General features: G+C 41.3%; 1 protein-coding gene across 1 annotated transcript in view; it reads right to left on the bottom strand.

Moving 5' to 3' along the window:
• The window catches only part of itga1 (integrin, alpha 1), a 113,042-nt gene that overhangs the window by 14,133 nt on the left and 76,409 nt on the right, over positions 1–22,500 (bottom strand). The window contains 10 exon segments of the mRNA XM_034079067.2: positions 1,350–1,452; positions 1,931–2,020; positions 2,812–2,888; positions 2,975–3,052; positions 4,794–4,920; positions 6,469–6,545; positions 10,124–10,234; positions 15,075–15,226; positions 16,606–16,781; positions 20,992–21,122. Coding sequence (XP_033934958.1) covers positions 1,350–1,452; positions 1,931–2,020; positions 2,812–2,888; positions 2,975–3,052; positions 4,794–4,920; positions 6,469–6,545; positions 10,124–10,234; positions 15,075–15,226; positions 16,606–16,781; positions 20,992–21,122 — 1,122 coding nt within the window.

Genomic DNA, 22,500 nt, shown 5'->3' with positions numbered 1-22,500 from the left:
CAAATACCTGTACTTTCTACTTCTCACATGTTGAACACAAATACCTGTACTTTCTACTTCTCACATGTTGAACACAAATACCTGTACTTTCTACTTCTCACATGTTGAACACAAATACCTGTACTTTCTACTTCTTACATGTTGAACACAAATACCTGTACTTTCTACTTCTCACATGTTGAACACAAATACCTGTACTTTCTACTTCTCTCATGTTGAACACAAATACCTGTACTTTCTACTTCTTACATGTTGAACTCAAATACCTGTACTTTCTACTTCTTACATGTTGAACACAAATACCTGTACTTTCTACTTCTTACATGTTGAACACAAATACCTGTACTTTCTACTTCTTACATGTTGAACTCAAATACCTGTACTTTCTACTTCTTACATGTTGAACTCAAATACCTGTACTTTCTACTTCTCACATGTTGAACCCAAATACCTGTACTTTCTACTTCTTACAAATTGAACCCAAACACCTGTACTTTCTACTTCTTACATGTTGAACTCAAATACCTGTACTTTCTACTTCTTACATGTTGAACCCAAATACCTGTACTTTCTACTTCTCACATGTTGAACCCAAATACCTGTACTTTCTACTTCTCACATGTTGAACACAAATACCTGTACTTTCTACTTCTTACATGTTGAACACAAATACCTGTACTTTCTACTTCTTACATGTTGAACACAAATACCTGTACTTTCTACTTCTTACATGTTGAACACAAATACCTGTACTTTCTACTTCTTACATGTTGAACCCAAATACCTGTACTTTCTACTTCTCACATGTTGAACCCAAATACCTGTACTTTCTACTTCTTACATGTTGAACACAAATACCTGTACTTTCTACTTCTTACATGTTGAACCCAAATACCTGTACTTTCTACTTCTTACATGTTGAACTCAAATACCTGTACTTTCTACTTCTCACATGTTGAACTCAAATACCTGTACTTTCTACTTCTTACATGTTGAACTCAAATACCTGTACTTTCTACTTCTTACATGTTGAACCCAAATACCTGTACTTTCTACTTCTTACATGTTGAACACAAATACCTGTACTTTCTACTTCTTACATGTTGAACACAAATACCTGTACTTTCTACTTCTTACATGTTGAACACAAATACCTGTACTTTCTACTATTCTATTGATATAAAGGGAGGTCAGGTACTCTTTAAAGCAGCTGTTAGTTATGGGTACTTTTTACTGAAGTACATTTCAAGTATTTTTAAACACGAGTATCTGTACTTCTACTTGAGTACAGGATGTGTGTACTTTTGCGCTCTCTGGTAATAACCGAACACATGGATGCGAGGTGTTACCGTGTAGCTGATGATGACCTCCTCTCCGATCATCTTTGTTTCGTTGAACGAACTCGCAAACGTCTCCCCGTCTTTCACTACCACGTGTTCATCCATAGGACGCCTGTAAACAAAAATACATATATTAGATTTATACATTTCATTTAATAAAGTACCATGAAACCAGAAGTCTCACTTAGTGTTTTTAAATAATAACAACGATAATAATTATAACAGTAATGATAATAATAAAAAATACAAATAATAATAACGAGATATTCAATTATTTATGATTTGAAATATCTATTGTATTTATTTATTTACATTTTTGTAATTTCATAACTCTTTTTATGAACTATAAGCTAACTCTGTTTTCTTGTTCCTTGACTGTATTTATTAATATTAAATTACTGACTTTAAAAAAAAGATATCACCTTGAAAAATGAGTCACTTAATTGGAAGTTTTCGACTTTTTTTCGCACATTTTATTGACCGAACAGTTAATTCGTCTCGATAATAATTGGCAGGTGAATCAATAGTGAGAATATTTCAGTTGTTAGTTGCAGAATTGATGAAGAGGAGGAGGAAGAGGAGCCACTCACACAGTGAAGGTGATTCCAGCTTGGTACTTCACGGGGATGGAGATCTGCACCGAGTTGTCGTGCAGCGTCGACTCCAGCTCCTCACTGTCGCTGTGGGGAGAAGAGGGTGTAATCAATAATACAATAATAAATCAATATAATAATACATAGATATAATAATAAATAAATATAATAATACATAAATAGTGTAATAAATAAATATAATAATAAATAAATATAATAATACATAAATAGTGTAATAAATAAATATAATAATAAATAAATATAATAATAAATAAATAGTGTAATAAATAAATATAATAATAAATAAATAGTGTAATAAATAAATATAATAATAAATAAATATAATAATAAATAAATAGTATAATCAATAAATAATATAATCAATAAATAATATAATCAATACATATAATAATAAATAGATATAATAATAAATAAATAATCTGATAAATAAATATAATAATACAAACATATCATAATAAATAAATAGTGTAATACATAAATAGTATAATCAATAAATAATATAATAAATAAATATACTAATAAATAAATAATATCAATAAATAATATAATCAATACATATAATAATACATAGATATAATAATAAATAAATAATGTAATAAATAAATAAATATGATAATACAAACATATCATAATAAATAAATAAATAATATAATCAATAAATACAATAATCAATACATATAATAATAAATAGATATAAGTTTCAAGTTAAAGAAGAAAAAAGCTTTTGGATTTAAGGCACATAATTAAGCATTTTTTTATTTTGTTTTTCTATTCATACTTAATGTAAAAGCATGAGTTTGTATTTTGAACAAAGTAAATCGGTCAAATAAAGAAAAAGTGAAACATATAGAAAATACCTCGTGGCCGTCACGTTGATCTGAATCACGTCCTGGATGTGTTTGGGATTCACCTCAAATCTCACTTTGAAGTCTTCCTGTGGACATCAGAACACAACCCATTATTAGCAGCACTAAAGACGACACCACCTCATTTAGTACAGACTGAATAACTGAAACCGACCTCCACATTGCTTCCTAAGAAAGGGTATCCAACCGCACACTCCACCTTCGTGTGATTCAGCGTGCACGCTTTCTCCGGCTGGGAAGAAAACACAATGAAACACATGGCGTTAGTTTACCCACGAGGACAACCCTTGGTATTCCTTTACTGTGTTGTTCCATTTCATGATGTTGATAGGTGCCACACATATAAGGATGTATGCTACTCAGATAACATTAACGTGTCAATACTCTTTTAACTGCAGGATGCTCGGTAAATATTTGAGAGAGGGTGAGTCTCGTAGGGTAAATATGCCAGCTCAATTCCTCTGAAGCGGGATAGCCAATTTATAAATCATCAATCTAAAAAGAGAGTCTATATGCTAGTCCTTGATCAAATATTAGTTGTAATACCTTTAGTTTATTTATGGATGAAACGGTGTGGATTTCTTAGGGAATGAATAAATGATGAAGTCATCATTTTGTTATGAAGGTGTCACATGACATTGAAATGTTCCGGAAGGTTCCTTATACAGATGTATCCTTGTTTGTATCTCATGAAGTCCCTGCACCCTGAACGCTCTGGCGGGCCAGGTCATGTGACTTTGTGTTGCCATAACAACATGTCCAAGATGTCCATGGGCCAGGCTAACACATGTGACAGAACTAGCTACATGTTTTGTGTGTTGCTAAAGGGAACATTCAAGCCATTTAAGAATTAAAAAAATGCCTACATTACATGTCCTTTATTACATTTAACCTGCTTTGGAAACATGTATTGATCAAATTGATATGAAACTAATGAGATAAATGTTCACATCGGGACATTTTCACACAGAGAGAAAGCATACACATGTTGAGAGGAAACTGCATTTTCAAAAAACCACCCGTACGAACAAATGCCAAACTTCATTATTATTATTATTATTTTTTTGTTGTTGTTATTATTATTTTTTTTGGTACTTTGTTATAATTATTAATCTGAGTGAAAAAAAAGAAAAAAAGAGAATATATATATATATATTATTGTTATATATTTTTTGGTTTCTGACATGTTCAATAAATTGACTAAACTAAACTAAATCGTTCACAGTAAACCCGGAGTAATTATGCACAATCAGAAATAGGAGCTCCAACAAGCCGTTTAGGACAGAGAGTGAATAAACATGCTATACAGAGATGCTGTTTGAGAAACCAATGTGAGTTGGACAATGTAAATCTATTCTATAGACCTCAACAATGGAATTATGATCAGTAGAAATGGCCATGACATGGGACCTTTAAGTTATAAATAAGAGTTACTTTACCATTAAAGGTGGGGTAGGTAAGTTTGAGAAACCGGCTCGAGATCGCTAGAATTTGAAAGTACGCAACCGGAGAAGATCTGCCACTTCCTCTCAGAGCCCCTCCTCCAACACACACGAACGCGCACATGACCAATGAGGGCACGAGATAAGTGTGTGCCCCGATGGAAGGCTGACAGGCAGGTAGGCCATCCAATCCGATTGGTTGTACTTTTTACAGTATCACGGCTTCTACAGATGACATTTTTTTATGGATTTTTTGTCAAAGCACTTCAGATATTCATTGCTATCGGGATGTTAAGAGCATTCCATGGAATATAACAAGTGTATCTGGAGCCGGTTTCTGAAACTTACCTACCCACCTTTAAAGCCATATATGTCACTTTTCAGATCTTTGACACTAGGGGGGGTTACTTGTCAGACATGTGTTCTAGGTGGTCTATTTAGTCTAAATTATGTTCCCCGTAGTTTTCCCAAAGGTGGAAATGGGTCCGGGTTCTTATGGGTTCTTATGCTGCAGACAGAACATGGTCTCACCTCCACTTTAACGTAGTTGATGTTCGGGGAGAAGCTGAGGATGACTTTGGTGTTGTACGCGTTGTCTTTGCTGTTCCTCACGTTGATGTTCACGTCGATCTTGTCTTTGTTGGTTCTGATCATCATCCTGCAGGGTTATAACAACTGTGAGTATTTGTGGGTGTAATGCCCACATCGATCCACCAGGAGGCGGTCATGCACAGGAAGCTGCTAATCATCAGCGATGGCAAAAGTACACACATCCTTTACTCAAGTAGACGTACAGATACTCGTGTTTAAAAATACTCTGGTGAAAGTAGAAGTACTGACTAAACTTCTTTACTCAAGTGAAAGTAAAGAGGCTTTGAAGTGTGCCTCAGTAAAAAGTACCCATAACTAGCAGCTGCTTTAAAGAGTACCTGACCTCCCTTTATATCAATAGAACAATAATGTCATTGTTAGCTAATGAATGTTTCCATGCTGAACAACGGCAACATGACAACGTTTCCATTGGTCCCTCTTCTTTAGAGAAGACCAGGAAGTGATGGATACACGGATCGTGTTCCAACCAATAGACACGCAGTGACTCTAAAGAATAATGACCACGCACCAAACACACATTCAGACTAAAGGAACCAGCTGTTTGGGAAATGAGAGAAGTAGAAAGTACAGGTATTTGAGTTCAACATGTAAGAAGTAGAAAGTACAGGTATTTCAGTTCAACATGTAAGAAGTAGAAAGTACAGGTATTTGAGTTCAACATGAGAGAAGTAGAAAGTACAGGTATTTGAGTTCAACATGAGAGAAGTAGAAAGTACAGGTATTTGTGTTCAACATGTAAGAAGTAGAAAGTACAGGTATTTGAGTTCAACATGAGAGAAGTAGAAAGTACAGGTATTTGAGTTCAACATGAGAGAAGTAGAAAGTACAGGTATTTGTGTTCAACATGTAAGAAGTAGAAAGTACAGGTATTTGAGTTCAACATGTGAGAAGTAGAAAGTACAGGTATTTGAGTTCAACATGAGAGAAGTAGAAAGTACAGGTATTTGAGTTCAACATGTGAGAAGTAGAAAGTACAGGTATTTGAGTTCAACATGAGAGAAGTAGAAAGTACAGGTATTTGAGTTCAACATGTAAGAAGTAGAAAGTACAGGTATTTGAGTTCAACATGTGAGAAGTAGAAAGTACAGGTATTTGTGTTCAACATGTAAGAAGTAGAAAGTACAGGTATTTGAGTTCAACATGTGAGAAGTAGAAAGTACAGGTATTTGAGTTCAACATGTGAGAAGTAGAAAGTACAGGTATTTGTGTTCAACATGTAAGAAGTAGAAAGTACAGGTATTTGAGTTCAACATGTGAGAAGTAGAAAGTACAGGTATTTGAGTTCAACATGTGAGAAGTAGAAAGTACAGGTATTTGAGTTCAACATGTAAGAAGTAGAAAGTACAGGTATTTGAGTTCAACATGTGAGAAGTAGAAAGTACAGGTATTTGAGTTCAACATGTAAGAAGTCAAAGTAAAAAGTTGTCAGAAAAATAAGTAGTGGAGTAAAGTACTGATACCAGAAAAATGTACTTAAGTGCAGTAACAAAGTATTTGTACTCCACTACTTCCCACCTCTGGTAATGAAGTACATATCGTTAAGTATTTGCCACTTCATACTAGTATTGTTTTAAGACAGATGAATTCCACTTACTTATTGACACTCGGCACTGCTCTGAGAGAGAGATCAGCGATGCACTTCTCATCACTTCCACAGTCCACCAGGGGAATCTACACGAGAGAGACATTTAAATGCATCACTCGGGACATTTTTGCATTTAAAGTAAGTAAAGAAATGCATCCTTTGAGTCCACCTCCATTTGAGATGCCTTGTGATCATTGCTAAGGGAATAGTTTGGTGTATTCCAATGTAATGCGGGATGTTTATATCATCATTTAGCCTATATTCCCATTTCCTAAGGGTTCCTAAGCTCCTAAGCAGTCGCTGTGTACTATATTATGTGTACTATATTATGTGTACTATATTTCCTACTGTGGTTTCATTCCCATCGATAAGGACATTCTATCCCGGTTTTTATGCATATTTCATGTTTAATTCCCCTTGTTGAAATGCAGTTCTTGTTTAAAAGTTTCTATAAAAACACCCTTTATTATTATGAACCGTCAGGAGCTCCTCTGCAGAAGTGAGCAGATGAACGAGGGGGAAGTCAGCTGTGTGTGTGTGTGTGTGTGTGTGTGTGTGTGTGTGTGTGTGTGTGTGTGTGTGTGTGTGTGTGTGCCTCAGACTGAAAGGGGCCCTCAGGGGACCCTCCCTTCCTCTCAGAGCGCTAACCCTGCAAAGATCCACAGTGTCTGTTCTCCCAAGAAAATGTCATCTGCAGCACAATGTCACGACAAGGACTTCCTCTGATGACTTCCTGTTTCCGTGTGTGTGTGTGTGTGTGTGTGTGTCTTCTCTTCCCTTCAATAACAATAACAGGAGCTTGTGTAAGAGCATCGCTGCTATCTGACACCGAGGATGTGTCGAGCTGTTGCTTCTGCATGTCTCACACACACACACACACACACACACACACACCCCCCCCCCCCCACACACACAGACAGACACACACACACACCCCCCCCCCACCCCCACCCCCACACACACACACACACACACACACACACACACACACACACACACACACACACACACACACACACACACACACACACACACACACACACAGACAGAGACACACACACCCCCCCCCACACACAAGCATTAATAGCAACGGTCGCTGCCGTCAATATCAACGTTTTCTTTACGGCTTTGTATCCGAAATGAATAAATTATGCATAAAGGCAACGATAAAAGTCCACAGAGAGAGAGGGGATCTCGACAGATGCATCGGAGTGTTGAATTAAGAGAAGCACGGGAAAAGGATCTCGATCCCTTCTGGCGTCTCCATGGTGTTGGGAGTTAGCGCCTACACCTGTTGGCCATTTGAAAAAGTTAAGAGGCCCTGTTCTGCTTTTTGTTTGCTGTTCCCCTTCCTGCAGTGTGTTTTTAAGTGTTTTCTGTGCATGTAAATGGTCTGCAGAGGCTAAAATCCCAAAGTTCCGTAACACAGTGACATCACTGTAACACTCGCGCTCCTATTGGCTAGCGCTCCAACCCATTACACGTGTTTATTGACAAAGCCAAACGAACATATTTAAAAAGTGAACACGTTTTGTTGAAAATGTTAATTTGGAAATGTAATTATTTTATTCTTGGTCTGTACTTTGAACTGTTTTTATTTTTAGCATTATTATGTAATATGTCTAATGTTGGGGAATGTTCGGTTGTGTAGTGTAAAGAAATCCTTAAATACATGATTACAAAGCGTAAAAGAATGCAAGTTAACGGGTTGCATTCGCTGGTATCCTCCAAAGATACGAGGAAACCCCCTTACTCACTGCAGCCGAATTCCCACGTCAGATTCCCCCTCTCTATCCGGGTACTCGTCACTCATTGGACACGTTATCTGGAGAGCCTCGTGTCAGGACAGATATGCATGTAGGAGTGTGGGAATTGAGAAAGCTGAGCGAAGGACGGCAGTCAGCTGTTCTCATGTTGATGAAGCGTAACAGCAGCGAGCCACAGTCGGATTACGGAGACAGATGGAGGAAGCGTAAGATATTTATTTATGAAACACATGTGGAAGTGAGACGGCGGAGAAATGTATTTTTTTGTATATTTGACAGAGGCCTTCAAGGTGTTCAGAGAATACCCTGGAACACTCAGATAAAACAAACAATTTAATTATATTAATAAAATGTAATAAATGAATAAATGAGAATGGTATCCGTGTTGTTGATCTGTAATATTACTGTGTCACGCATTTCAGTGGTTTTGTGTTAGAAAAGAAAGCAGCCAATCAGATCTCGTTCTGGGTCTCCGGGTAGAATATCCTTCAACCAGGTTTTCCACATCCTTGATCGAAGGCCCTGGCCGTTGCACTGAATGAGTGCGCCCGTTTGGACTGACAGTTTGATCAACCAATCAGATGTTGATTTGTAGCCAGTGGGCGTGTTCTTCCAGAGTTCCCCTCGGTTCCAGGGTGTTCTAGAAGCCCGCTAGTTCACTGGCTCGAGGCAGAGGAGCTAGATGAATGCGACGAAGCAATTCATGCCGTTTTATTGTTTTTAGAGCAACAGGTGGAGAGGAAGTTGTTGCGAGTACCTTTTCAAGACGACAATTCAGTGAAAAGACGGACATTATAACGCCATTATATTGTGTGTGTCGACAGAAGGTCCAGTTGTGATAGACACGGTTCGCCACTGATATTTGATACGGACTAATCTAATTCTAATTGTTGGAGTTGCTTTTGTTTGTGTGCCCGTGAACTGAACCGAATGAAGTTCTTATTGTTCCCCAACTAAACCCGCTATTGAGCAGATTAAACTATAGATATTGAACTATAGATATTGAACTATAGATATTAAACTATAGATATTGAACTATAGATATTGAACTATAGATATTGAACTATAGATATTGAACTATAGATATTAAACTATAGATATTGAACTATAGATATTGAACTATAGATATTGAACTATAGATATTGAACTATAGATATTAAACTATAGATATTGAACTATAGATATTGAACTATAGATATTGAACTATAGATATTGAACTATAGATATTAAACTATAGATATTAAACTATAGATATTGAACTATAGATATTGAACTATAGATATTAAACTATAGATATTGAACTATAGATATTGAACTATAGATATTGAACTATAGATATTAAACTATAGATATTGAACTATAGATATTGAACTATAGATATTAAACTATAGATATTGAACTATAGATATTGAACTATAGATATTAAACTATAGATATTGAACTATAGATATTAAACTATAGATATTGAACTATAGATATTGAACTATAGATATTGAACTATAGATATTAAACTATAGATATTGAACTATAGATATTGAACTATAGATATTGAACTATAGATATTAAACTATAGATATTGAACTATAGATATTGAACTATAGATATTGAACTATAGATATTAAACTATAGATATTGAACTATAGATATTGAACTATAGATATTGAACTATAGATATTGAACTATTGAAGTGCACAACAGTCGAGCAGTCCTGACAGTCAGCTGTCCTCGTGTTAACGAAGTGCAACAGTTGGGAGCCATTGTTGGATTATGGAGACAGATGGAGGAAGTGTAAGACGAGGAGGCGTCCTGTCCGCGGCTCTAAATCTTCTGCTCACTTGGCTTCCATCCCCAAAGTGCTGAGAGCAGACTCTTCCTGGTGAGGGTAACAAGTGTCTTACCGTCTTGTTGATGGATCGCGGGAGGTTTTCATCCAGGACGGGGCCTTGGTCTTCATCTGAGAGGCCAAACTCCAGGGACACCATGAGAGGATCTCTGAAGTCCAGACGGGCCTGTAGGAGGAGGAGGACGAGGAGGAAGAGGAGAGTCAGTAAGGAATGATTAATGGTCCTCCTCACACATGGTCCTCCCACACAGGGGCTTTCCACTCGAACCCTCCTCAGACTACAGTGCTGGATGTGGGTGTTCACATGAAAGCATCATCGCCATGCATTTCCTGTTGGCTGCACCCAAGCCAGCAGAACATGCATCAATACCCCCCCACTGGACTTCAGCACCCACTCAGACTCTCACATCCAGCAGGCACTATGTTTACGCTGCTATGGACACTAATGCACATTTCACAAAGATATTGAAGTGACTGTTATTTTGTTATTGTTGTGCTTTTATGTACGTCTTAATGTGTGCATATGTATACATGTGTTGATTGTGTATATCGGTGTGAAGCTGACCGTTGAGCGGCCCAGAGCAAGCAAGGAGGCAGAACGGCCAAAGATATAACCCGACGTGGGCATTTATTAAAAACACGGGCACAAAGTTCACCGCCTCAATCCTGCGGTTCTCCTTGTCCACATCCTGCAGCCACAAGGATCTCACACACACACACACACACACACACACACACACACACACACACACACACACACACACACACACACACACACACACACACACACACACACACACACACACACACACACACACACACACACACACACACACACACACACACACACACACACACACACACACACACACACACACACACACATCTCAACAGACAGGGCAACAGAGCCTAAATACCCCCACTCCAATCAGCACAGGTGAGGGGGAGGGGACAGCACAGGACACCAGGTGCACACCGTCATCAGCCACAGACAACATATACTGTGCAATCACGCTAATAAAGTGCCCTACTACCCGGCCTGAAGTTCCCTTCGTCTCAATAGGTACACACACATTTTTAATATATATATTTTTGTATTGGGATTGTGGGAAACGGTATTTCGATCTCTCCGTCTGTACACACAAACTGAAAGATTGACAATAAAGTTGACTTTGACTAAAGAGTCCGTAGAGTTGCTTTGCTGAGCCGGCGTCACGTTGGGAAGACAGATGGAAGTAAATACCGTGTTATAGTAATTTGCATATTGCAGTATGTTTTGCTTCCACGGAATTCACGTGGTGTTAAAACCCAGTCTCACGGCATTCGGTGTTATAGTCACGAAATGTAATCTATTGATTCGTGTCACACAGAACGATTTTAAAAGCAATGTAAATAATAACAAATTAGACGGAAAAAAAGATTTTAAAAATACAGATTTCAGTATCCTGAGGCTCTGAGCCTTTTCTTCTCCTCACGGACGACAAGAAAAGTCAGACATTATACAATTTCAAAATAAAAACATTGATCGTGGCTTGATATTGAGTAAGAACATGTTTTATGAACCCCGCAGCTTCCGGTCTTCCACGACCCGACCGGACAACAAGACGTGTTGCAGTCACGAAACACACAACCAATAGAAATACATTGCTTTCAAAATCGTTCTGTGGGACACGAATCAATAGATTAAATACATTTCGTGACTACAACACGAAATGCCGTGAGACTGGGTTGGGTATTACGTAATAAGACCTGGATATATTCATTAGCATTTACGTGATAATAAGTCCGGTAAAGCAGTGTTTTAGTGGTTTTAGGAAACGTACTGGTGAGCTCTGGGACACAATATTCTTTGTAGCGTCCGTATACGTCCTCCATCTTACAACAAAATTGCGAGAACAACTTCCCATGCAGCGTAATGTTGTGCCTCATGTAAGTACGCGCAAATAAGTCCGAACAATATGTGAATGTCTGAGTTGTAATCCTTAAGTCTGTACGGCTCATCCTCTTGGGACCATGCATGTCTGCACGCTCGTTCATAGCCATTGTAAGGGGCTGAGAGGCAGAGCAGTGGGAGGCTCCGACATTCCCAACAGGGGGCGCCACCCTCTTCCAATGAGCAGTGTTGGGAGCCGGGGTGGAGACCTCTCACCTGGTGCTAATCACTCCCTCAAGGCAGACTAAGCACACATGCTGCTTTCACACCAGCTCCCTTCTAGCTCCGAGCGGGAGCTTTTCTGGTTCAGCTCCGGTTTCCCTTTCTGCTCCCGCTCGGTTCACACGTCTACGTGCCCGCTTCATAAAATCCAAACCGCGCCGAAATCCCTCACATCGACAACAACAACAATGGTATTGAAGAGCTGTTCGCTTTGGCTATCCTCTTACGAAACGACATGGAAGGCATCGGACGACTTTACAAGGGACGACTTTACTTGGAACTTTACAAACATCACACGCGAAATGCAAGACTTCTTTGTGGTCTTCAGCATCTACTTCAACGACGACTCTGCCCCCGCCTCGACGTAAGAGAGACGTAAGCGACGCCGCCTCTTAGCTCCGAAGCTCTTGCCTCTAGACCGAAACATTTTTGGAGCTGGAAGTGAACCGGATTCCGGAGCTAAAAGGCGGCGCCTCTGCGGTGTGAACAGGAAAAACCGGTACTTTTCAGGCTCCAGCTCCGAGGCTGCCAGTGTAAGGAAACGTTTTTTGTAAGCTGGTAAGTCGGTTAGCGGCCCGTTAGCTACGTTAGCCTTTGTCTAATGGAAGGTATTTTTGGAGTTGAACACTGCCTCGGTCGTGATTGCTGCACTCCCACGTTCCTCTTTATCTGCCCCGTCCTGTTACACCATCTATTCAAGTGGCTGCTGAGATATTTCAGTTTGGAATAAAGAGCTAGACGGACATCGCGTTCCCTGAAGCTGCTGGTATGGATTCAATCAACCAGAACAACTGGACCGAGCTGCAGAGCGGGGGGTTCAGGGTCTGACACATGAAGACACATCTTAAGGAGCTGCTTCACTTGGCACGTAGCACCGATACGAGTCGAGCCAAAAGCTGATCCCATCACTACATGAGCTTTAAACCCGTCTTTTGGACTTGGGTTCGTCGGTGATTCATCTGCAGTTGTTCAGATCTGTTCACATTTGGGTCTGGTCCACCTCGGGCAGACATGCCGAGATGCTTTTTGTGCCCGGGACAAATTGTAGACTCCTCCGTACTGGAAGTTATTGAGAGTTTGTGCACGAGGAGAACAGAGCAGGTATTCATCACGGAGCCATGACACGGCAACAACAGCTGTCTCCACTGATTAGTTCCTCCTCCTCGCGCCTCGGGAAGCTAATCAGAGGAATCCATTGCGGCTTGGATGAGAAACTGTGTGTTCCGTCACGATGCTGGAGAGCTCATCCTCGAGGAGGTGCTGCAGTGCGAGGAAGGGTCTGTCATGGGCTCGTTAAGTCCCTCTCTTTTCTTTGGTCTCCTCGTTCTGCGGTGGCCGACAGGTGCAACATGCGTACGGCCTAAAAAGAAGCAAATATAAAATGTTCCTAACACCTGATGAAAATACATCTCCACCGACTTGAGGAGACGTTTACTAAAAGCTGCATAAACCAAACGCTGCAAGACGCTCAAAACACATCGGAGACCAGGGGACACTAAAGAGTGACGCACACAGCTGGGAGACCAGGGGACACTAAGGAGTGACGCACACAGCTGGAGACCAGGGGACACTAAACAGTGACGCACACAGCTGGGAGACCAGGGGACACTAAACAGTGACGCACACAGCTGGGAGACCAGGGGACACTAAAGAGTGACGCACACAGCTTGGAGACCAGGGGACACTAAAAAGTGACGCACACAGCAGGGAGACCAGGGGACACTAAACAGTGACGCACACAGCTGGGAGACCAGGGGACACTAAAAAGTGACGCACACAGCAGGGAGACCAGGGGACACTAAAAAGTGACGCACACAGCTGGGAGACCAGGGGACACTAAAGAGTGACGCACACAGCTTGGAGACCAGGGGACACTAAAAAGTGACGCACACAGCAGGGAGACCAGGGGACACTAAGGAGTGACGCACACAGCTGGGAGACCAGGGGACACTAAAAAGTGACGCACACAGCTGGAGACCAGGGGACACTAAACAGTGACGCACACAGCTGGAGACCAGGGGACACTAAAGAGTGACGCACACAGCTTGGAGACCAGGGGACACTAAAAAGTGACGCACACAGCAGGGAGACCAGGGGACACTAAGGAGTGACGCACACAGCTGGGAGACCAGGGGACACTAAAAAGTGACGCACACAGCTGGAGACCAGGGGACACTAAAAAGTGACGCACACAGCTGGAGACCAGGGGACACTAAACAGTGACGCACACAGCTGGGAGACCAGGGGACACTAAAGAGTGACGCACACAGCTGGAGACCAGGGGACACTAAAGAGTGACGCACACAGCTGGGAGACCAGGGGACACTAAAGAGTGACGCACACATCCGGGAGGACACTAAAGAGTGACGCACACAGCTGGAGACTAGGGGACACTAAAGAGTGACGCACACAGTTTCCTGTTGTGTTTTGAGCTTCTTGCAGCGTTTTGAATGTGCAGCTTTTAGTAAGCGCTGCGCATGTTTCCTCGAGATGGTGGAGATGTTTCTTCACTTGAATGCATTTTGGCAAATTTGTGTTTTCATATTTGCATCGTTTTTTTAAACTGCAGCTGCGTTTGGGCTACTGTAACTCTTTTGCGCCCGTTAGCCACCGTCATCTATCACTCAGAGCTGTTTCGCGGCCGGCTTTGATCCGGTCTGCTTCCTGCTCTGTCCTGTCTCCTGTCTCGCTCAGAAACACCTTCTCCATCTCCAACCAGCCTGCGAATGAACTTCCACGGAGGCCCGTCACAGAACTTGTCGTCATTAAGTTGATTTAATTGCTGTGTCTCGTGGATGCGGTGCTAAAAATAACCACCTGGGTATAAATCTTAAAAGATCAGAGCACTTGCCGACATCATGAAGGTTTCTTGAGCACATTTTCTCTCCCTGTGGCTGATATTGAACGTCCTGGCGACTCTGCGGTCGTTCTTTTCGTCCGAGCCGATGAACGACGCCCTCGCTTTCGCACGCAGAGCATCCAGAGTCAGAGTGTAGCGGATACCTGCAGGGTGAAGACAAAAAAAAGGAACGTTTATTTATGAAACACAGCTAGGAGGCAGAGAAATGTATTTTTTCCCTTAATGCAGTGGTTCCCAAACTTTTTCAGTCGGGCCCCCTTGGGTATTGGAAATATTTTCGGGACCCCCCCCAACCCGGTTCCCATCTATATTGGTAGCATTAATTGTATATTGTTGTGAAAACATTACATTTTCTCTGCTGATAATAAGAAGATACAATATCCAACTATAATTGTATATTTTATTATGGATTACACATGAACAAAAGCGCTTGTAATAGATACTGTGAATTAATTTGGCCTAATTAAAACTGGTTGGCCTTCTGCCCTGAGTAGTAGATTTTTTTATTTAAATTATATGAATTAACTACCGTACTTTTCGGACTATAAAGCGCACCTGCATATAAGCCGCAGCAGCTAAACTGTCCGTCTGTCTTGCTCTCGTTCTGTCTCGCGGTTCCACTTTTACTTTGGCGCGCTACCTGTCTCACTCTTTTCCGGCATCCAGCTTTTCCTGCTGGAGCCCGCCGCTTAAAGGTGGCGGGCGCGGACCGGTCCTAGAGCCCGTAGTGTTAAAGGGGGTTAATTTTACCTGTAAAATCCATAGATTTAGGAGGTTCCCTAGTGGCCGTTAGCTGTACAAAAAAAATGGGGGAAAAAGTCGCGGCTTATAGTCCGAAACGTACGGTACTATTTCTACTGCAGGTTGCAAACGATCACATCACTTTACCATTCCACACTAGCCTATCAGTGTGTGCTCGCTTTCCCTCGCAGATCTTCTCAAAGCGGGGCTGTTGTTTTGAGACTGCCCCTCTCAGTTCATTCTCAATGTTCAGCTTTGATCTGTTTCGTTTTGATGGCAGCAGAAAAAGCCGATCTCACACAAGTAGGATGTTGCAAAAGGCAGCATTATGCCCACAGCTCTCTGACCAATGAGAGATTTTCGAGCAGTGTTCGTTTACAATTGAATAATAATAAAAATACATTTGATTTATATAGGTGCACTTTAAAAACAACGTCATCTCAAGGTGCTTCGCAAAGCTAAAAGGAGAAAATAATCAAAGTAAAAAAAATTCCCGCGACCCCTCTGCAGTACCTCCGCGACCCACCAGGGGTCCCCACCCCACAGTTTTAAAACCACTGCCTTAATGAATACACAGGATGAAAATTGAAATTGATGTGTGATGTATTTGTGATCGATGTGATATTTCACTTTAACTCGTGTGTATGGTTTGCCTGAACTATTTTTGTTAACTATTTTTGATTGTTTTTCGTCAGACTTGACTCTGACTGGCACCCCAATTAATAGCAAATATGTAAAATCCACTAAAACATCCGTAGCAGCTTCTAGATGAAGGGCTCACCTGCAGCTGGGTGTTCGGCCTGCTGGTCAGATTTGATGCTGTAGACGAAACACACCTCCGTCTTCACACACACAGATTTACGTCCCCCGTGCTCACACTGATGCTGAGCCTGCTGCAGATTGATCTTAACGGGGTCGAAGGTCATGTTGCCTCGGAGCTCTGCAACGTCTCTGGACCTGGAGAGAGAAAACAGGCGTGCAAAAGTCCAGAAAACAGTCTGTGCAATAAACCTGTGACGTGCGATATATAGGACACCTGTTATGGCAATTCTACTGTGCAATTATAATCACTTTTATCTGCAAGAAAACGTATTTTTACAATATATCAAAACCTTAATATGTTCACTCATTCTCAGCACACAGCTGGGAGACCAGGGGACACTAAAGAGTGACGCACACAGCTGGGAGACCAGGGGACACTAAAGAGTGACGCACACAGCTGGGAGACCAGGGGACACTAAAGAGTGACGCACACAGCTGGAGACCAGGGGACACTAAAGAGTGACGCACACAGCTGGGAGACAAGGGGACACTAAAGAGTGACGCACACAGCTGGGAGACCGGGGACACTAAAGAGTGACGCACACAGCTGGGAGACAAGGGGACACTAAAGAGTGACGCACACAGCTGGGAGACCGGGGACACTAAAGAGTGACGCACACAGCTGGGAGACCAGGGGAAACTAAAGAGTGACGCACACAACTGGGAGAACAGGGGACACTAAAGAGTGACGCACACAGCTGGGAGACAAGGGGACACTAAAGAGTGACGCACACAGCTGGGAGACCGGGGACACTAAAGAGTGACGCACACAACTGGGAGAACAGGGGACACTAAAGAGTGACGCACACAGCTGGGAGACCAGGGGACACTAAAGAGTGACGCCCACAGCTGGGAGACCAGGGGACACTAAAGAGTGACGCCCACAGCTGGGAGACCAGGGGACACTAAAGAGTGACGCCCACAGCTGGGAGACCAGGGGACACTAAAGAGTGACGCAAACAGCTGGGAGACCAGGGGACACTAAAGAGTGACGCACACAGCTGGGAGACCGGGGGACACTAAAGAGTGACGCACACAGCTGGGAGACCAGGGGACACTAAAGAGTGACGCAAACAGCTGGGAGACCAGGGGACACTAAAAAGTGACGCACACAGCTGGGAGACCAGGGGACACTAAAAAGTGACGCACACAGCTGGGCGACCAGGGGACACTAAAGAGTGACGCACACAGCTGGGAGACAAGGGGACACTAAAGAGTGACGCACACAGCTGGGAGACCAGGGGACACTAAAGAGTGACGCACACAGCTGGGAGACCAGGGGACACTAAAGAGTGACGCACACAGCTGGGAGACAAGGGGACACTAAAGAGTGACGCACACAGCTGGGAGACCAGGGGACACTAAAAAGTGACGCACACAGCTGGGCGACCAGGGGACACTAAAGAGTGACGCACACAGCTGGGAGACCAGGGGACACTAAAGAGTGACGCACACAGCTGGGAGACCAGGGGACACTAAAGAGTGACGCACACAGCTGGGAGACCAGGGGACACTAAAGAGTGACGCACACAGCTGGGAGACCAGGGGACACTAAAGAGTGACGCACACAGCTGGGAGACCAGGGGACACTAAAGAGTGACGCACACAGCTGGGAGACCAGGGGACACTAAAGAGTGACGCACACAATACTTTTGTATGCATGCTTCTTAGGTAACATTAAGCTCTTTTCTGCTGCAACAATGTAAATGTCCCCTCTGGGACGAAGAAAGGTATTCTGATTCTCTACGTCCTCGAATGAAGGAACAAGAAACGGATGCAGCTTGATTGTAAAACTTGGCTTCTCCATCCAACCGTTAAAGCTTTTCTAAAACACAGCCAGCAGCTCGGGGAAAGCCTCCGCCTGCTGCCAGATCCTTTCTAAACTCTGAGCCTCTTGGGAGACGGGAGTTTTCACACAGCTCAGCTCCGACACTGTGGGAGACGAGCGTCTTCCTGGGAAGTTCAATCCTGGAGTGGGAGGACTGTGAGGGCTGGAGGTCATTAGGAAGTTGTTGGTCTCCAGCGGGACGCACACAGCTGTCTAAACCCGCGTAAAACAATGCAGCGCCGACATATTCTGTATTACAAACAGGTGGGGAGTAGTGGAGTACAAATACTTTGTTACTGTACTTAAGTACATCTTTCTGGTATCAGTACTTTACTCCACTACCTATTTTTCTGACGACTTTTTACTTTGACTTCTTATATTTTGAACCCAAATACCTGTACTTTCTACTTCTCACATGTTGAACCCAAATACCTGTACTTTCTACTTCTTACATGTTGAACTCAAATACCTGTACTTTCTACTTCTCACATGTTGAACCCAAATACCTGTACTTTCTACTTCTCACATGTTGAACCCAAATACCTGTACTTTCTACTGCTTACATGTTGAACTCAAATACCTGTACTTTCTACTTCTCACATGTTGAACCCAAATACCTGTACTTTCTACTGCTTACATGTTGAACTCAAATACCTGTACTTTCTACTTCTCACATGTTGAACCCAAATACCTGTACTTTCTACTTCTTACATGTTGAACTCAAATACCTGTACTTTCTACTTTTTACATGTTGAACTCAAATACCTGTACTTTCTACTTCTCACATGTTGAACTCAAATACCTGTACTTTCTACTTCTCACATGTTGAACTCAAATACCTGTACTTTCTACTTCTCACATGTTGAACTCAAATACCTGTACTTTCTACTGCTTACATGTTGAACTCAAATACCTGTACTTTCTACTTCTTACATGTTGAACTCAAATACCTGTACTTTCTACTTTTTACATGTTGAACTCAAATACCTGTACTTTCTACTTCTCACATGTTGAACTCAAATACCTGTACTTTCTACTTCTTACATGTTGAACTCAAATACCTGTACTTTCTACTTCTCACATGTTGAACTCAAATACCTGTACTTTCTACTTCTTACATGTTGAACTCAAATACCTGTACTTTCTACTTCTCACATGTTGAACACAAATACCTGTACTTTCTACTTCTCACATGTTGAACTCAAATACCTGTACTTTCTACTTCTTACATGTTGAACTCAAATACCTGTACTTTCTACTTCTCACATGTTGAACTCAAATACCTGTACTTTTTACTTCTTACATGTTGAACTCAAATACCTGTACTTTCTACTTCTCACATGTTGAACTCAAATACCTGTACTTTTTACTTCTTACATGTTGAACTCAAATACCTGTACTTTCTACTTCTTACATGTTGAACTCAAATACCTGTACTTTCTACTTCTTACATGTTGAACTCAAATACCTGTACTTTCTACTTCTTACATGTTGAACTCAAATACCTGTACTTTCTACTTCTTACATGTTGAACACAAATACCTGTACTTTCTACTTCTTACATGTTGAACTCAAATACCTGTACTTTCTACTTCTTACATGTTGAACCCAAATACCTGTACTTTCTACTTCTCACATGTTGAACTCAAATACCTGTACTTTCTACTTCTTACATGTTGAACACAAATACCTGTACTTTCTACTTCTCACATGTTGAACCCAAATACCTGTACTTTCTACTTCTCACATGTTGAACTCAAATACCTGTACTTTCTACTTCTTACATGTTGAACTCAAATACCTGTACTTTCTACTTCTTACATGTTGAACACAAATACCTGTACTTTCTACTTCTCACATGTTGAACCCAAATACCTGTACTTTCTACTTCTCACATGTTGAACACAAATACCTGTACTTTCTACTTCTCACATGTTGAACTCAAATACCTGTACTTTCTACTTCTTACACGTTGAACTCTAATACCTGTACTTTCTACTTCTTACATGTTGAACTCAAATACCTGTACTTTCTACTTCTTACATGTTGAACACAAATACCTGTACTTTCTACTTCTCACATGTTGAACACAAATACCTGTACTTTCTACTTCTCTCATGTTGAACTCAAATACCTGTACTTTCTACTTCTTACATGTTGAACACAAATACCTGTACTTTCTACTTCTCACATGTTGAACACAAATACCTGTACTTTCTACTTCTTACATGTTGAACACAAATACCTGTACTTTCTACTTCTCACATGTTGAACTCAAATACCTGTACTTTCTACTTCTTACATGTTGAACACAAATACCTGTACTTTCTACTTCTTACATGTTGAACTCAAATACCTGTACTTTCTACTTCTCTCATTTTTTAAACATTTTTAAACACGAGTATCTGTACTTCTACTTGAGTAAAGGATGCGTGTACTTTTTGCCGTCTCTGATAATAACGTCTGGTTTAGCTCCAGGAGGAATGTGTAGTTTAGGGAGTGGGTGTTTTTACTCACCAGAACAGAGAAGCCCCTCCCAGACCTCCTATGGTAACGTCAGTGATCCCGTCTCCGTTCAGATCCATGACTCCATGGATGGACTGACCGAAGAACTTCACCTTCACACCGTCACCTCCTGCAGGGATGTGCTGCAGGGAAACACAGAGGACATTCAAAACACAATACAAGGGAAATTACAGTTCATTTCAACCCATAAATGTGGTTATTGTGTCCCTGGGTAAGGCGATATAGCATTATATAGCAGATATCGATAGAATAACATTCAAATTAACAATATAATTGTAGTTTCAAACATAAATATCCTCTCATAAGTGACTTTAGAGCCTGTCTAGCTCATTAAAAGAGTAAAATAGTGAGAAATAATTTTTTTAAAGCCTCGTATTTACAATTTGTAAGATTTTGTTAATTTTCACTAAAAGGGATGATCACTCAAAAATGCTGTCATGCAATTAAAATATTTGCTTTTTAACAAAATGTAAGATAACGTGATTCCAGTATTAACAAATGCAATTTTTGTAATAGTTTTTATAATAATTGTACACATGGCGCCTCATTTTAGCAATCAGATGTACTAAAATATACAGAGTGGAGTACCTTTTTTATTTTTTTACGTTTAAATGTGTTTCGGTCAGTACATTTTGTTATATGCATGTTTTCTGCCGTCAAATAGATGTATTTAGAAACTATTATCACTGTAAAAGTGAACTACAGATGCATGATTGGTCACTTCTTGCTCCAGAAACGAAATGGTGACAATTAAAAATGCCAAAATCAAGGCGCAAAATCGGTCGTCCTCAAACTCGATGGTCGACTTCATCCATTGGTTGAATCAGAAACGGGTTTATTACATGGATAGATAGATAGAGGGATGTATAGATAGATAGATGGATAGATAGATCCTCAATGTTGTCTCTCCTCCTTTGCACCAGTGGATGCCACACAGGTTACCAAACTTGTCTCAAAAGCTAAGGCTACAACCTGCTCCCTCGACCCCATGCCCTCTGCCTTGGTCAAAACGTGCCTACCCATTCTCTGCTCCACCATTGTTAAAATCATCAACTCCTCCCTGGAATCAGGCAAGGTTCCCGCCGTCCTCAAGATAGCAGCTGTCAACCCCATCATCAAAAAACCTGGTCTGGACCCCGAGGACCCCAGCAACTTCTGGCCGATCTCCAACCTTCCTTTTCTTAGCAAGATCATGGAAAGAGCAGTTGCTGCCCAGCTCCACCATCATATGTCCGACCATGAGCTCTACGAACCCTTCCAATCAGGCTTCATATCCAACCACAGCACAGAGACGGCCCTTATTAAAATAACCAATGACCTCCTCATAGCCGCCGATTCAGGCCTCATCAGCATCCTCATCCTCCATCCGCATTCGACACAGTCTCCCACACTATCCTACTCAACTGCCTATCCGTCTACCTTGGCCTCTCTGGTACAGCCCTCTCCTGGTTCCATTCCTACCTCTCCAACAGGCAACAGTTTGTGACCATCGGAAAATCC

The sequence above is a fragment of the Pseudochaenichthys georgianus genome, unplaced genomic scaffold, assembly GCF_902827115.2.
Source record: "Pseudochaenichthys georgianus unplaced genomic scaffold, fPseGeo1.2 scaffold_543_arrow_ctg1, whole genome shotgun sequence".
NCBI lineage: Eukaryota > Metazoa > Chordata > Actinopteri > Perciformes > Channichthyidae > Pseudochaenichthys > Pseudochaenichthys georgianus.
This window is presented reverse-complemented; position numbering and strand designations above follow the sequence as displayed.